The sequence below is a fragment of the Branchiostoma belcheri genome, unplaced genomic scaffold (genome assembly GCF_001625305.1).
Source record: "Branchiostoma belcheri isolate BF01 breed outbred unplaced genomic scaffold, Haploidv18h27 scaffold114, whole genome shotgun sequence".
NCBI classification, from domain to species: Eukaryota; Metazoa; Chordata; class Leptocardii; order Amphioxiformes; family Branchiostomatidae; genus Branchiostoma; species Branchiostoma belcheri.
In genome coordinates this window covers 23689-41434 of record NW_017802536.1, presented here as the reverse complement: position 1 = coordinate 41434, position 17746 = coordinate 23689, and the positions used below count along the sequence as shown (strand labels likewise).

The window sequence follows — 17746 nt, the reverse complement described above, 5'->3', positions numbered from 1 at the left end:
ATTGCAGGTGCTCCAACAAAATAAGTTTTTTTTTGTATCTTCAGAAAGTTTGTATTTCATAAAGGTGTGCAATTTGCTACTGTCATGTACAAACAAAATTGTATTCTCAGTGCATTTTGGCAAATCGGTATCACTTCACTTGGAAACTTACATGACATTTTTATTTTAATGAGTCTCAAAATTAAACCAGAATATTATTATGAGTCTCAGAGATGTTAGACTTACAAAATCATGCAAGTCACAAAATTAATACAGAATACAAATTAAAACATTGCACCAACATGCACTGTTAAAAGCTGGATGACAAAACACACTCCCGATGCCACATACATGTACATTGTGTACATGTAAGTTTGATTTCTTGGTTCTTCAATTAGCTACTTCATTTCTTTTCTTGAAAAAGATCAGCCACACGTCCTACAAAGCAGCATTGCTTTAACAGCTTTCTACTATGGCTGAAATTTACTGTTTGTAATGATAACCAGACCATTACATACTTTGTGAGCCTACCTACCAATGTACTGCACCTGCGCGAAACCATAATGTATTGTGCATAGCACTTCCATAGAACTTCTCACATGTATAAGGTCAAATTCGCGTATGTACAGTTGCAACAGGAAAATTTTGATGCAACGTTGACCAAAAGTCCAACAAAAACCGTGAAAAATCAGGGTTTCGCGCAGGCACAGTACATTCTGCCAAATTTGAATGTGCTGACTTTGTGGCTCCTGTCACAGTGGTAGAATCTGAGATTACAGGATTGGATGCCTGCTCCTTTTTTCTGCTTTGCTCACTCTCTCCATCATTATTCAGCAAACATCTAAGAACCAAGAACTTAATTCAGTGTGGCCCAATACGAAAGACCAAAGGTGCAAGTTCAACAAGGCCTTGTTGAACTTGTACCCCAAGACAGGTGTGTTTAGAGTGCCCAGCAGTGCACCTGTTGTACCTACCATCCACACTGATAGCTCCCACAGCGATGGTGTAGATACTGGAGACGTACCCGTCCGCCCCACAATCATCATCGTTTGTGCCACCATTTCCTGAGGCCCAGATGTAGACGTTACCTCTCTTGTTCCTGCCCTGTTGGTCGGAAAGGATAAATAGTCCATTATTTACATACATGTACATGTATGGTTGTTCAAAATCAAATAGCGGTAAGATCGAACGTTGAAAATCAGAAAACAATAAAGGTAAGAAATTCTAACAATTTGTTTTGGGTGTGCTTGTGTGTGTTTCCCCTAGAATTTGTACAGGTCAATGACAACAGATATAGCGGGGGGGGGTGGAATTCCCTAACCACAGACTACAAAAGGTCAGGCACAGGAAGGTACATGTAGGTCCCAGAAGCTGGATTGGTGCCAGAATTAAGTTGGCCAGGAGTCTGTTGGCCAAGTTCTAGTGGGGAAATGCATACAGAGAAATTCACAATCATATATTATACTGAATTTAATAAATTGTTTTGAAATTTGTAGGTTATAACATGCAGGTTATGATTGTAAACATACCTGACGAAAAATATAAAAAAACTCTACAAAAATCTAAGACCTACAGTGTACAGAAGTCATATACATGTAGTCATATTTAAGGCTCGAAATACTGGGTGTACAAGTCATGTATACAATGTACAATTATGTACAACATGATATGCACCATCATATGATGATAGTGTTGCCTGGTAAAATTGGGACTGTGCATGCAGTATTTCTGGTGTCTACATGACATTGTATACCTGTACTGGTTCATGTACTTAATTGGTTTATACGTACTAGTCATTTGTACTATGGGGATGTGGATTTGTATTTGCTGCATTGCACCTGAACAGTTTTTAGTATGATCCATACTTTATGAGTGATGCAAAATCTTTCTGGTGCAGGTATTTTCAAATGAGTGCAGGTATATATGTAGTAGTATTTCAAGCCCTGACATCTTATACAATGACAAATTACACTTACTAAAGCTGCATTGTGCATCCTGCAAGACTTCACCACAAAACACAAAGGAATTTTGTGTCTCCTGGCTAACCAACATTTCACAGCAGAAACCGATATAATACTAGATATGCATCTACAACACAGAACTTTCACTGTGCTGATAGAGCTCTGATAACTACACCCATGCAGTAAGCTAGGAGATAATTCTTATCACCCTGAGCGCATAAGACATGATGATAGACCTTCTTCCCTCCATGTAAACTCCATCCCAGCAGAACGTGACTGTGAATATAGCCTTCATTCTGACTCAACTCCTGCGGGAGACGAACTTGTGAACAAAATAGATACTTTCATATCCAAGGAGTATTTCGGGATGTTATGATATATGCTGCAAACAGAACAGGATTCTACCTGATACATCAAAGACAACAACGTCTTACTGCATTAGCAGTCTGTCTGTGTCTCAAAAAGTTAATTTCATTCTTAGTCAAGACAAAAATATGCTCCCGACCGTAACTTTTGCTATTCTTAGGCATTTAGTTTACTTTTAGAATTAGTTTTAGAAATGACTTCATTTTATATACTTGTATAGCTCTTGAACCCTGTGGTTGCACAATACTAAAAATAAACAATATACATGGTAACAAATAAATCAAACTATAGTCAGTCTGCAACTTTTATTATCTGACTTGAAAACCTTTCTCCACGTAACATATACAGTTATTTTGCTTTGATTTCAATCTGACTAGTCTACCTTTTCTTCAGGCAAATCCACAATCTACAATATTTATATCTTGAGTCACTTGAACCTATATCTCTAATTATATCATTGTTTTTGTCCTCTGGTTTTGATTAGTTGACAGTTTGTGGAGATGCATATATTTGTATGACCATTTGTATGAAATTGTTATTTCCACTCAGGCTGTGGGAGACCACTTTGACCTCCAATTTGACTACACTTTCAGTCAGTCTGTGGTTACATATGATTGTTTCCCCCTAACTTCCTGGGACTCTACTGTACTCAAATACACACAGACTCTACTGTACTCAAATATACACAGGCAAACAAACACACAAAAAAATATAAAAAAGAAAGCCATTTGCATTTGCAAATGCATAATGTTTATCTTTGCATATGGTCTGCTCTGTTAATTCTTACTCAAACACATTCATATATGGCAGGAGTCTAAATCCCTCCTGCTATAAAATTGCAACATGATGTACCCCAACACTAGTTATATACCATGGTGACAGACCTCTGGTTCAGGACATTGACCTTCAAGTTATTTGTTCGGAGAAGAAGAAGAGGAAGAAGAGATAGAGCAAATTAAATAATTTATTTATGTTTTCCTTCTGCCAACTTGAACGTAAACATAACAAATCTTCATCCATACACTTGGAGGCAACAATACCACAGTTTATGATGACTCACGTATGTTGTGGAGTCCTCCAGGATCCTGCTGACCAGTTCCCCGGGTGCCTGCACAGTCCTGCCGTTGTCTGAAGGTCCCCAGCAGCAGGAGTACACGTCGATGTGGTCCCGTTTGTGACTGAGGGCGGCCGCTTCCTGGGCGTCGCTCGTAGGGCCCGTAATCAGGCGAATCCCTGAGATCACACAAAGGAAAGCAATAATATTATGAAGAATACCTTTAGTAAGTAATGAAAATTTGAAGGTCAGAAATGCAGTCACAAGACTAAAGATAATCTGCCACAAACTACAAATTGAAACTGGAAGACATACCCGCACCCACCTGGAACAAAGGTTAATATGTAAATGTTGTAATTTGAACAGAATAGAGGACGAATGTCACTTTATTATAGAGTGTAGATATTTTTATATTCTATATCCACTTTAAAATATTAAGTGCATGGTACAGGTAAAATTTATCTGGACAGGTGCAGGTGATTTCAAAGTGCAGGTAAACAGAAAAAAGTACAATCATGTATTTCTAGCCCTGTACACCCCCCTCACCTTCAATCTTAACGTCATAGGCCATGCCCACTCCACAGTTACCATTGTCTGCTCACCTGCATACTTTGTTCCATGGCTAGGGAATTTTCTATGAAAAGTATTGACCATTCAGATATATGACAATGGACAAGATAAAACCTCTCACCTCCAATCTTAGCATCATAGGCCACGCCCACTCCACAGTTATCATTGTCTGCCTCCATGGCAACCTCTCCTGCACACTTTGTACCATGACTGTGGAGAGAAGGAACCACATCCTCCTTAGTTATGGTTATTACTCCCATTTTCTTGCCCAATCACCCTAAGACCACACCAATTTAATTTCTTGGTTAACGGATTCGCCAGCTTCATTTTTTTCTGATTTGCAAATAAAAATAAAAATTCAGAATGCAAAATGCTCATATTTTGCCCTGAACAATTGAAAACAGCCCTTTTCATCCTAGTTGTTACAGTTATTCCATCTTTCAATGCAATGGTAATCATTAAAAGTTCAAAATTCATTGTTTAAATTTTGAACCAGCCTGGTGTGTTGACTTCATGGCTCCTATCGTAACATTTTGGGCCATAATAGGATGCCTAGGCCTGTTTTTTTTTTTCGCCCGCCCGCTCCATTATTTTTCTAGAAAAATCTGTTAACCAAGAATTAAATTGCTGTGGCCTAAAGTTAAGTTAAAATTCTTCCCACACATTTTGGTAATTATACAAATGACACAACAAGTAAATAAAAAATGGTGAATGCTGCTGATTCAGAAACACCAGAGAAATACTACTAACAAATAGGCCATTCTGGAGGACATATATTTATTATACTGTACAGTTGCAGTATTCTTTAAGAGTAGAAGTCCATCCTGGTGTGAGTGGATAAAACTTCCAGTCCTTTCTTATGGAGCTTGTGCTTACTGTACAGAACTGGCGTGCAGGGTTCAAAATTCTTCCTTTTTTCAGGTTGCCCTTCAGTATTTCAGGTTGCTGTCAACACTGACTGTTTATCTTATTAGGCAATCAGTAAGCCAGGCCACTTGTAAAGGAATCACTCACATGCTGGCCAAGGCCGGACAGATGCAGAAGCCGTAATTATATATATATATATATATATATATATATATATATATATATATATATAGTAATCCGAATAACTTGAAAACTGAGAAAAGGTTGCTTTGTATGCACAAAAAAAAGCTTGCATGCTGGGCAGCCTGGCATCTCCAATAAATCGCACAGAAATCATGACTATCACGCACGACGAAGCAAACAAATGATAATGAGAAGCTGTGTTACTGTAACAGTAAGTGTACTAAGTACTTATTGTATTGAGAGTATCTAATATGTACTTACTTCATGGGGTCAGAAGACTCAGGAACAGGCATGGGGTTTCCATTCAAGTTCTTGGGATCTGAGTAGTCAAAGCTGGCCTCTGGGTCCTAGAAATCAATCAATCAATCAATCAATAAAAATGATCGATCAATCAAGCAAGCAATAAAAAAATCAATCAATAAATCAATAAAATATTGATCAATCTCCAAAAATTCACAAAAATGCACCTTGTATAACATATATTAAGTGGGGTCCCAAAAGTGACGGTCACAAAGTTTAAATCCCCCTTGTCACAGTTTGTGACTAGAGTATATTAATTTTATAAGTTAACTTTTTTCTGATCCACATAGCCTTTCTTATCCGAGTGCATAATATCTCACTCTGTCTATCACCTTGGTCCCAGCCCTGTCTATTACAATGTCAGTGTCACTGCAGATTTAATCCTTTTCCCTGTCAGTTTCCTACTTTTGAGCTTTTATGTGGAACACATTGAATTTCATACTGTCTGTTTTTGTTGTAAGACCTAAAATTATTTTAACTGATGGCAGATTACTATGTTTCCATAAATAATGGTAACTTTGTTATGCTTGCAGTTACAATTTGTGTTGAAATTGGTACAGTCAGTATGCAAAACACTAATTATATGAAACAGTAGATTACAAAACTAAGTTGCAGAACAGGACTGTTCAGATTACTTGATTGGGAGAAATCATACAGAACCTATTATTACATTATATATAAATCATAAGTTACAGGTTCAGGAATTCCTGACACCTGGCTGAAATACTTACATAGTTTCTCTTCAGATCAGGATGGGTGTAGTCAAATCCTGTAGAACATGGGAGGAAAAGGACCAAGTTATAGATTTAATTACTGTGTAAAGCTACAGGAAATATTTGCTACCTACAAATATTCAATAATTTCTGGAGCTACACTGTTGCCCATACATGCAGGGCTCGAGATTAAACTTAAGGTGATCCAGTGGCCACTGACCACTTAAATTTAGGCTTGGATAAATAAAAAGACAGTTTGGGACATTTTTGGGGCACTAAGAAATAATCAACATCAGAATGTCAGCCTTTCTTTTGTTTATCAGACATACGTCCCGGCTTTTGGATCCGGAAAAGACTCCCGAATTTTCTGCAATATTATAGTGCGCCTGGGAGTGAATGTAAGCAAAATAAAGTTGAATTCAAGTTGAAGTCATACAATACCTCCCAAAAAACAGGTTGGGACAGTTCATCCACACTTCGGGACAATTGAAATTTATTTTGGGACAGTGCTGGGACAATAGGAAGAAAAGTGAATTTCGAGGCCTGACATACGCGTACAATTGTACCAAATACACATGTCATGTATATGGGCGGAGAAGTGCACTAAATGGTCTGCTGCAGGCTGGGAGGAAGTGGGAACCTCCTTGAGAGACAGTGAATGGTACAGTAACTGTTGAGGAACTCCAGGATTGCATGTACACTCAAGGATTGCATTTGCTGAAGCAGGGTAGCTGGATATGAAGTGAACAATGAAAACAATCTGTAAAAATCTTGCTCAAAAAAAAAGGACTATACTTAGTCTAGTAATTGCATTTGATGCAAGCACATCTAACCTCCGTTTTGGGGGGAAATGATGTTAAAAATGGATTTAAAAAAAAAAAGAAAATGTTAACTTCTGTATGTTTGGGAAGAAACTGTCTTCGGCACAATTTCCTTTCAGTGTGAGAGTCATCGATCCAAGCAAAAAATCAGTGTGATAGTTACTAAATGTATGAATCACTCCTTATACAATCGTGATCATGTATATCTGACCCCTTGGATGATTTTTCACATGCGAAGCTGCTAAAAACCCCATGTAGACCCCTTGTTTGATCCAACTCCAGGAGTAGCAGTTCCTAAGAGCGGTACAGATGGCAGTGCCATGGCGACACGGATTCCCCGCGGGAAATCGGATGCCCCATTGTCTGTATGCAGCGATCCGTGGCAAAAGTTCAGCCCTCACACAAAAGTGGCACAGGGTCGCTGTGTTTGTTCCAGCGCCCTCGCTACTGTATTAGGAACCACAAACTGCTGACAACAGGGAAAAGGGAGTCTCTCTAAAGATCAAATGTCACAAACAAGTTCAGGTTAGCTGTGCTGTAAAATACAAACGTTGTGTCCTAAACAAAATACAGAAACATCAATTTTTTTAAAGAAACATCCATCCTTAAAACAAAGAAAAGTAACAGTTACTTCAATATTATTATATTATTATTTATATTATTTAATATTTTCCACATCTTACTGTTTCAACAACAGTCGTGTTTTCAATTAATTTTAACTATCATACTTTGACTTGACTACAGTACTATAAAATACTGTCTAGAATCAATTGTGTAAGTCATCACGTCATCCTAGAACACCAATTTTAAACCTTGGTCATTAAAGTTCATCATACTGCCCATTATAAAGTATAACAACAGCAAGATCTCCTAGCAATACTTTTTGTACTGAAGTGGTGCAATTCAATCAGTTAAAATACAATTCAGTCCTGCAAACTCATGAAAAACCACTCTTGTACATGTACACTTAAATCTAATTTAACATACCGCAATATTATTCTTGGCATTTAATTGAGTGGTAGAAAAAAGTTTGTTGCCGTAGAGTTGATGTTGAAGGGAGGATATTTAATTAAGGTTTAATTTAGGATTTGCTGACATTCTATATGATTGTATTTATGACATTGCATACTGTATTTTTTTTCTCTTGAGACCAAGGAAGAGCACCAACAATTTTTTTTAATATATTTAATTGCACCAAAATTTTTAGGTGCCCCCAAATGAATTTCGAGCTGTTTCACCTACTAAATAAACCATTTGACTCATTACTATTAACTAAAAGTTCTAAATATTTGGAATTTACCCATAGATTATATATTAAGTTCTAGGGGGACAAGGGTCTGTGGTAAACAGGTCTAATCTGCATACAAATGTACAAGCTGAGTCGACCGACGGGGCTGAATGTTAAAGCAAGCCAAAAACTGGGGTTTTTGGGGTCTTCATGGTCTTTGGGAGCTTTTATGTGCTATTTTCTGATTGCATATAGACTGTCGTTGAACATATAGCCGGCCTGGTTGAATTACCCCCGTCAAAAAACAGCCGCAGACCACCAATTTGAAAGTGATTACGAATTACGCAAAATTTTCGCCGCCTATTACGAATTACGTCAAAGTCTCAGAGCTGATTACGACTGCGATGACGATTTGCAGCTAATGTCCAATTACGAATTACGTTGATTTTTGCGGAGGGTGCCTACGAATTACGCCTATACCGAATTTAGTCTAAAACGGCCTGATTACGCCTTCCTATAAGCCTGCTACGGAGGCTAGCTGAATGTGGGAGGTGGGCACACACGCACGCTGTGTGCCACACAGAACAGCGGTCTGCCCAGCATTTCTGCCTGACACACGTCACCCTACAGTTCTTTCATCTATTGTTACCTCCCGGCTGTCTCTCTATGGGTAGCCTGTTGCCATGGCAACTTCATTGTCCTACCCAGCTACAATTTGTAAACACTCGTGTACTCTGGGCCACCATCGTGGGATAGCTGGATGATGACATCACCTCATTTTTTGTTGCTTTTCTTGAATGGCAGATGGGAATGTGTCAAAATAAGGTGGCATCTATAATACAGCTGAGTCATCATTTTTATGACTACTCAAAAGTCACAATGGAACATCCAGTTTTGTCACAGTTCACAGCCTATCAGTTTTTTTTAACCGGGATATTATATCTTACAATGGCATATCTTAATTTTTTTTAAGCGTTGCTGACCCTCCTAAATTTAAGTGTTGCCGGATCCCCCATGAGACCCTCTTAAAATGAACATTATACAGACAGTGTAAACTAACTGTGAAGAAAGTTTCCTATCTGTTGTAAGCTCTGTAAAGCTCAACATCAAATAAAATGTCAAAGACTTCACAGTACACCTTTGTGAAGTATTTCTAGTTGTGACTTTGTTGACTTTTGTCTTAGTGTGAGGTTTTGGCTGATTCTGTACACGCATTGCCCCCAGTGGCTTCAATTATTGAAGGCAACAAGACATTGCATAGAGCAGAAGACAGAAATATTATATTTTATGAATTGAGATAATGTACCATCAAGTGCATTTAAAGTCATGGTACCATTCACTTCCTTTAAGCCTGCAGCAGACCATTCTAACATCCAATTTGACCTTCCTGTCAGTCTACCCATTCACTTCCTATGCCTCTACTGTATTCAAATAAATTGGACACACAATTCAAGCAAGCAAACAAACACACTGAAAACAAAACCTCTGTACATGGAGGCAATGATGTTACTGATTATACTTCTAGGGGTAACATTAATTTTCAAATTGTTATTTTGGCTTGTTAGTTTGAAAACAGTGTAGAATTGCCTTACCGTCGTCAACAATAGTTGCCACAATGCCCTTCCCTGTGTAACCATTCACCCAGGCTGGAATCACGTTAATGTCCAGGCCCTTTGGTCCCTTAGTTTGGCCATCGTTATGCTGAAATCACAAACACCTTTCAATGATCCAGATCAACATATCCAGATATTAATGATGTCTAAACATGTAGTAATTTCTTGTTTTTGCACATCAATGAAGGTTAGACGCACAGGTAGAATGATAATTTACATTAAATAAATTTTCTTGATACAAAAGAAAACTAAAACTATTAGGAATCAGACATTTCAGATATGATCCACTTTGACTTAAAGGAAAGATCTGAAATATCTGACTTTTCAGAGAATTTGTCAGTTGCTTGATTTACATTTCATTCCCTATAATTTGTTTTTCCTAGCTATGACACATAGTGACATACATGTAACATATTATCAACTAAAATCATACAGAGCAGCAAACTATGCATGGTTAAAAAAAACAATCCAAAAAGACCTGAGATCAACATTAATGCCCATAACAAGTCTGCGGACCAATAGACTGTGCTCAGAATATGCATGGAATATTAAATGCGAAGGATAGATATATACGTCATGACTGTATGGATTAGATATATACATGTATGTAGGTGTCAGGCATTGTTTATACAGGACTTGTTGCAGTTTCCTTGACGTGATTTTTGTGAACTTCAGATGACACCATGTGTCTGATTGACAGGACGACCTTCCCACCTTGCTGACAAAACTCAGAGCGCACGAACAGCTCTTGTTTATGAAACCTGCCATGTTTGTGGTTACTGAAGCACACAAACAGATGACACAATGCACACCTGCAAGTACCTTAACAATAGGCCTTTCCAGCTTCGAACTGTAACCTGTCCCTACTTCAATGTTTGTTGACAAGTTATATCCTGTTTGTCCCAGTCAGTAGCTTTTTCAAATCTTTTTTTTTTTTGTCTTGTTTGTCTACAGTTTTGATCCCCTCAGCAATTTCTGTTGGAAACTCTTCATTTATTTATTTTGGGATAAATATTTCCATGCAAAATAGGGCATTTTTATCTCTTTTTGTAAATTGATAATTTCATGATGTTTTTGAGACTTTTTTCCTCTTCAAAAGTTGAGAGATGAGGTAATTACATGTAGCAGGTGAATTCTTAAAGCCTAATTTTACATTTCATAACTTACATTACTATTTTTGATATACATAATATATAATTATAAAACAACGCCTGAGGACTGATTGCAAGCAAACAAATTTTGATACAAGCTACTGATAATACTGTTCATCTTATTCTACATGTATGTATTATTTATTATCGTAATAACACTTGACTACCAACCAAGAAGGAAAGAGACTAGATAGAGAAAGTGGAGCACTCACCACCACCAATATCCTGTTAGTTGCAAGTTTGTAAAACAGAAAAGTAGGTTATTTCAAGGTCACAATGTGACAGTGCTATATTGTTAGTACAGCTCTAAAGTTATATAATTAGTTGTTCAACTTCCTGTTGCACAAGTTACCATGGTGATAGACGTCTGGTCCATGTCAATGACATTATTAGTTTGTTTGGAATGGAAGAAGAAGAGGAAACTTACTATAGCAAAAACAATATTATAATGTTTTCCTTCTGCAAAGTTTAATATAATTATGAAAAAAATGTTAAACTAGAGAAGTAACATTTGCAAAGCAAATGCATAATGTTTACTTTCGGACATGGTCTGCTCAGTTAATTCTTACTCAAACACAATCACATACATGAACTACTAGACAAGTATATGGTGACAGTAGCAGAGCAGACCATGAAACTGCAACATTATGTAACCCAACACCAGTCACCATGGTGACAGACGTCAACAAATCATGTCATTCGTCAGGTCAGAGGTCACTGTTTGGAGAAGAAGAAGAGGAAGAGGAAGAAACTGAGAAAAAACAAATATTTGTTTTTCTTCGGTTAACATAAAAAAGATGACTCACCAAATACCACATCCTGCTGTACTCAGGGTCGTTAAACTTGACCATGTGGTCCACCTTCTCGCTGTGACCTTGCTCAATGACAGAGTTCACAAAGTCATCCACGGCCGCCCGTGCCTCCGCCTTGTCTCCATCAGAGCTTTTCTTTTCCTGTTCCACCTCAGAACTCTGGGAAGGCAGAGGTACAACTTTTCTATCAGAATATAAAATATACAAAAAACATATATAGGGAAAGAAAAGCATAACCACAGATCCAATTTTTAAAATACAACTTAACAACAAATACATAATAAACAATAATAATTATCCAGACAGAATCACAGAAAACCTCATAATAAAATTTCATATAGTGACATTGTGACAGCAGTATTTCATGTTTATACCTGGGCTGCAATAACATTCGATACAGGTGTTCTGGCCATGTGATAACTTGCTGTATCAAATGGGGTTCTATCAGTTATCACACTAGCTTCTAGATGTTACACAAAATAATTCAAACGCGTTTTGCGCTGCTTTTGAAAATCCAAATACCGGATTCGGACATTAGGTTTAATGTTGCAATTTTTGGTTTAGGAGCAGGAACTTTTGGCATATTTCGCATTGAAAAATGTTTTCTTGCCAATGGGTGGGTATGAAATAAATAAAATACAACATGGTGTACATTGTATGGGTCTAAGCCCTCCCAGGGGTGGTACTGGTACCTCAGGTGATATGGAATTATACACTTTCTGTGTGGTGTAGTGGATAGAACATCCGACTATCAAGCAAGGGGACCCAGGTCTAACCCCCAGTTCGGGGAAAGATGACGTTAAACGGTAAAAAAAAAAAAAAACACACTGTGTTGTATTCTATATTTTACCTGCTCGTCTGGTATTTCTCCTCTCTTTGCCATCATCTCTTCCCTCCTGCTCTCACTCAGCGAGATATCAGGGTACTCGTCTCCAACAAAGGTCTCCTCTTTCCAAGCAAAGGGATCCTCGTCTGCAAACAGCTGCCGTTTCACCCGCTTGTGTGCCACCTGCTGGGCCAGCCAGTGCACCTGCAGAGGGAACAACAGAGCGGCATGTTGAGGGGAAAACTACTTCAGTACAAAAATATCATATTGAATGATACATTTTCTAGTTTGCTGTGTTCAGGCAAATATTGTACAGTTGTTGGGTGCATAAAAAGATTGGGTGCACACAATTTTGGGTCACCATATAAAATAATCTTGAAAAAAGATTTTAACATGTTTTTGATACTTACATTGTAGATGTCAAGAATATGCTGAATACTACATTTGTAGGTAACATCTTTGCAATAAAGACGTGTACAAATCTACAAATTTCAAAATATTTTGTTGCACCAGTGCACCTACGGAAAAAGAATTGGTGCACAGCTCCAATTTTGCATGCACCAAGGCGCACATGCACCCTGGTATTTCTAGCCCTGTCAGACTAACAAACTAGAAATAGAAATTCCCTGAGTAACCCTCCCTTAGTAATACACTACTGTACAGTTGGTGTACCTGGGGGTCCGACGCCAGCTTTGTGTTCACATTATCCGCACTCCTCTTGGATCGAGCTTCAGTCTGATCGTGCAGTAGGGTGTAGTGGTCCGCAAGGTGGTCAAACTGTAGGCAAAATATTCAAACCACCAAAATGTTCAAATTGTCATCACTATAATATTCAAAATATATAGAATATATGTGACTTGTCTTTTTGTCCCTTGGTAGAAAGCAGGGCTCCATACTGTGTCGAAAATGGTCGCCTGTGTGACTGGAAAAACAGCCGTGTGACTCGACTTAATTTGATTCATTTTGAAATGATGATCACATGAGTACTCCATATAATCAAACACACGAATTTAGGCAAAAATCAAGGCCTGGGTGTACAAATGTAGATAACTGGCTGCAGAATAAAGTTATAGGCTGACATGATATTCATTAGTATGATGTTTTTTCTGGTAGTTTGACATACACGTGTAGAAAAGGGCAGCTAGGAAAACATTAACATTAACCTCCCCAAACATCTGCTTGGAGATAGCCTTAAATATACTGTAAATTCATTTACTTTTGCAACTTATATTCACAGTTAGAACAACTCTGCAGTACAGTTAGTAGTACAAATGTAACACATTGGAAATACTTGTTTGTGAAGTCATGAATTTGCAGTGGAAATGTCACTGCATGAAAATAAGGCCATTGCAGAAGTTTCAAGACTTACAGTACAACAAGCCCATACCAGAGGATAATATGATTATGTTGTTTAATGTAAACCCTGAGATCTCATTTTCCTTCTCTATTGTTAAAGGCTTCAAATGTAATTTCAGGGCAGCAAAGCAAAAAAAAAATTCTGGATGAAGGTCTTTTTACTGCCATTTCTTAGCACGTAAATTTTCATCATCATTTCATACTTGAAGCTTTTAGAATAGAACCAAAACAAGCTACATGACGAGTACATGTACCTTGTTTATTTTTTGGTACCACCAATAAATAGCTAGATAAGCCTACGATATGAAACCAGCAGCCATTTTCTGTCAGTGACATCATATTTGCTTCACAAAGATGGGATAGGGTTGATTCAAGTAATACTACATGGAAATACGACCAGAAAATTGACTTTGAAAATCCAGTTTTACTACTGACACTGCTTTGGGTGCCTTTAACAACTGTGTGATAAGGCCACACCAATTTAATTTCTTGGTTAATGGATTCGCCCGCTTATTTTTTTTCTGATTTGCAAAAAAAAAAAAAATTCAGAATCAACTGCAAAATGCTCATATTTTGCCCAGAACAGTTGAAAACAGTCCTTTTCTTCCTAGTTGTTACAGTTATTCCATCTTTCAATGCAGAGGTATCATTAAAAGTTGAAAATTCATTGTTTAAATTTTGAACCAGCCTGGTGTGTTGACTTCATGGCTCCTATCGTACCATTTTGGGCCATAATACAAAACGTAGGATGCCTAGGCCTGTTTTTATTTCATTTTTTTCCGCCCGCTCCATTATTTTTCTAGAAAAATCCGTTAGCCAAGGAATTAAATTAGTGTGGCCTAAGCTACATGTATGTCTAAGTCAACGGTACTGACTATTCACACACCAGATCTACCGGTACCCTGGGTAGTGCAAAAGGTAAAAGGGACAATAGGCTCGGTGTGTGGTACAGTGGCCACAAGGTCATTAGGATTTTCAGCAAGTAGGCTGATTCCGCCTTTTTGTCTCCCTGACTCAATCAAAGAACAATTGACTCATCAGTAGAAGTGACCACCTGGCACCAAACTATCCTTCTCACTGAGGTGCTGTTTTTACAACAGTATATCCCTGCCATTATGCTCGTTAATTCTACCCCGTGGTAATTATGAGGTGTTAATTAGCGCAAATCCCTCAGCTATATCAAATCATGACTCAGACATTGCTGACTCTTGGTACAGATGGTGGTTTTACACAACTCTGCACTCTGGAAACGTTTACTAGATGCACAAATAAGCAACAGAGCAACAAAACTTGGTAAATAGATGTAAACATGTGTATGTGTGACAACAAAATTATTTCCAGCTCAGCTAGGTTCCAAAAATATCAAAATGTAGCATGAAAATAAGTTCAAAAGTTATATACCGTACAGTCTAATTTTGCTGCTTACAGACTGAGTGTAAAAAGATTTGTCATAATTCTAATTTTCATTTAAAAAATATAAAAAAGAGAAAAAAGGACTGGTACATTGCAATTTAGAAAAAAAAACATGATTCCACAGTATAGTGAATAAAACCTCCCAAAAAATTGTTTCCACATACTAGCGCCACACTAATTTAATTAATTGGTTCTCGGCTTTGCCCAATTCATTTTTTTTTTAGATTTGCAAAAAAAAAAAAAGGAATCAAGTAACCGTTCCAGGTCAACTCCAAAATTTTCACATTTTTGGTCCAAATAATTGAAGAAAGCTCCTTGCCTTCCTAGTTGCCCTAATTTTATCCATCTATCATTGATTTGAAAAAAAGTTTGAAAAATTTGAATGTTTGAATTATTAACTGCCCCGATATGTTGACTACAAGAATCATAATAATTTGTCACAGAAAAGTTTGTTGAGCTCCGTTTGACCGTGTCTGGTCACCGCCGCGGTACAGAAACGTGGCCGTCCAACCACAATCTCCCGCACAATCTCCGTTTCCCCTAGCAACCAGATTCATCTTCTTCCCACCCTCGGGGAGAACTTATCTAACAACGCGGTTATTAATGAGGGGCAAACGAAGGCTGACAGCGGGAACAAAGAACACCCTTTGATGGGTGAAGTCGTCAGGCTGAAGGCCCTGCGGCAAGTGCTGACCTACTGTCTTATCACATTGTTCTATCACCTCACCACTTCCTACACACATCGCAGCGCACATCCCCACATCCACCTGTTTGGACCTGAAGAAATTCCCCGTGATCTCCCAGCCATGACATGCTTGTGTTGGCGAGAAGTGTGGATTAAAGTTTTTCCGGGTGTTCTGTTTTGTGCAGTGAACCAGAGGAAATTACATCCACAAACAACATTGGTTCTAAAAACAACCACAACTGATCTGCCCCAAGGCCATGGTTGGTTAGAGGTCGTGTAAGGGTCAGGGGTTAACAACTGGTGAGTGACAAGGTCACAGTGTGGCAGGTGGGATAAGACAACACTGACCACTACACGTATACATGTATGTACCTATAAGTATTAGTACATCTGTAATATGTTCTACCCAAAAATATTTTTCTTCTAAGCATACATTTTGAATCAGTTCTATTATCATACCAGGCAGTAACAGAAAGCAGCCAAAAGTTTCCAACTCTTTTGCCATAAAATCCAACTGTGTTTTCGGATTGTTAACATATATTTCCACTTTTTCTATGCAGCTTGACCTTCAGTTCAATCTGCTGTTACAAATGTACTCCTCCTGCCACTATGAACACAAGCAAACACAAACCCAAAACAATACCTCCATACCTGGAGGTAAATATGCCCTTGCACTGATGAGTAGTTGTCAAAAGTGTGCAAGGCCTAACTCAGTAACTTACCTAACCTGCCTGCCTGCCTGCCTACGTGCTTACCTAACTGTGTGATAAAATTCTACCTAACTCATTCTCAGACTTTAACTAGACCAGAACTGAGTGCAGAGAAAAATCAGGATTAACTGCAACAATTTTCAGTTTTCTGGACTGGCAATAACCTGTGATCTTCCAGGGAGAGTTCTAGATCAGGTTTTGTGCAGAAAGAGACAAATTCTCCCTCATTATAATAACCTCCAGCTGGTGCAAAGGTATTGTTTTGGGTTTGTTCTGTGTGTGTGTGTGTGTGTGTGTTTCCTTGTGTGCCCATACAGTTGACTGACAGCACATGGGTGGGGGAATTCTCTAACCACAGACCACAGGATGCTGACCCACCGCCTCACTTGGACAGTTGACAATACAAATGTAGCTATGGGAAACTGCATACTCAAACATAACTGGAGATTCTGAAGCTTTCAAACTCGCAGCCTGCAAGTCTGCATGCATTATTGCCGTAGAAGGACTTAGAGACAGGCACTTGGACAATGTAATGATGTGAGTACTTCAGTGAGAGAAGTTTCATTAAGCACTCACCTTATGGAGGTATTTGAACCCGTTCCTGGCGGCCACGTCCCGGGCAGCAGCCTCCCCGCCGGGCACCCGTACCACCCAGTAGTTCGTGTAGTGTGAGTCGGAGGTGAGACTGATCTGTACCACACACAGCAGCAGTATTACTGCACTGGAGTACACAACACGGCCTGCCATGGTTGAGCCTGGGGACAGAGAATATATATGGTTATGAACAAAAAAGGAATCCAGTGCAGTTTTTAGGGCTTGAAAACCTGATTTTTCAAAGTCAATATTCTAGTCATTTATCTACATACTGAGTTGAAACAACTCTATCCCCTCATGGAGCAAAATTTACTAAAATCCTGACGGAAAATGGTCACTGGAAGGGCCCTAGGCTGATTTTTAGGGTACCACCCAGAAAATAAAAGACTCCTCTTGGGGCTTGTTTCTGCAGTTTTAAAAGCCAAAAGTATGAAATACTGACTCAAATATGCTAATGTGAAGCAGTATGACTCAATATCACAAAGATTGCCATATTCAGAATATTTCCAGTTTTGCTGCCCTAAAATCGCATTGGATGCCTTTA

The 17746-nt window shown here is 38.4% G+C and overlaps 1 protein-coding gene across 2 annotated transcripts in view; it reads right to left on the bottom strand.

Moving 5' to 3' along the window:
* The window catches only part of LOC109462268 (PC3-like endoprotease variant B), a 39725-nt gene that overhangs the window by 15265 nt on the left and 6714 nt on the right, over positions 1 to 17746 (bottom strand). For both annotated transcript variants that reach the window (XM_019758798.1, XM_019758797.1), the window contains exons 2-11: positions 17185 to 17363; positions 13117 to 13221; positions 12469 to 12648; positions 11613 to 11777; positions 9635 to 9743; positions 6012 to 6049; positions 5242 to 5327; positions 4052 to 4140; positions 3367 to 3539; positions 954 to 1083 (exon numbers count right to left, since the gene is read on the bottom strand). In XM_019758798.1, the coding sequence (XP_019614357.1) occupies positions 954 to 1083; positions 3367 to 3539; positions 4052 to 4140; positions 5242 to 5327; positions 6012 to 6049; positions 9635 to 9743; positions 11613 to 11777; positions 12469 to 12648; positions 13117 to 13221; positions 17185 to 17355 (1246 nt within the window). In that variant the 5' untranslated portion in view covers positions 17356 to 17363. The remainder of the gene's footprint in view (positions 1 to 953; positions 1084 to 3366; positions 3540 to 4051; positions 4141 to 5241; positions 5328 to 6011; positions 6050 to 9634; positions 9744 to 11612; positions 11778 to 12468; positions 12649 to 13116; positions 13222 to 17184; positions 17364 to 17746) is intronic.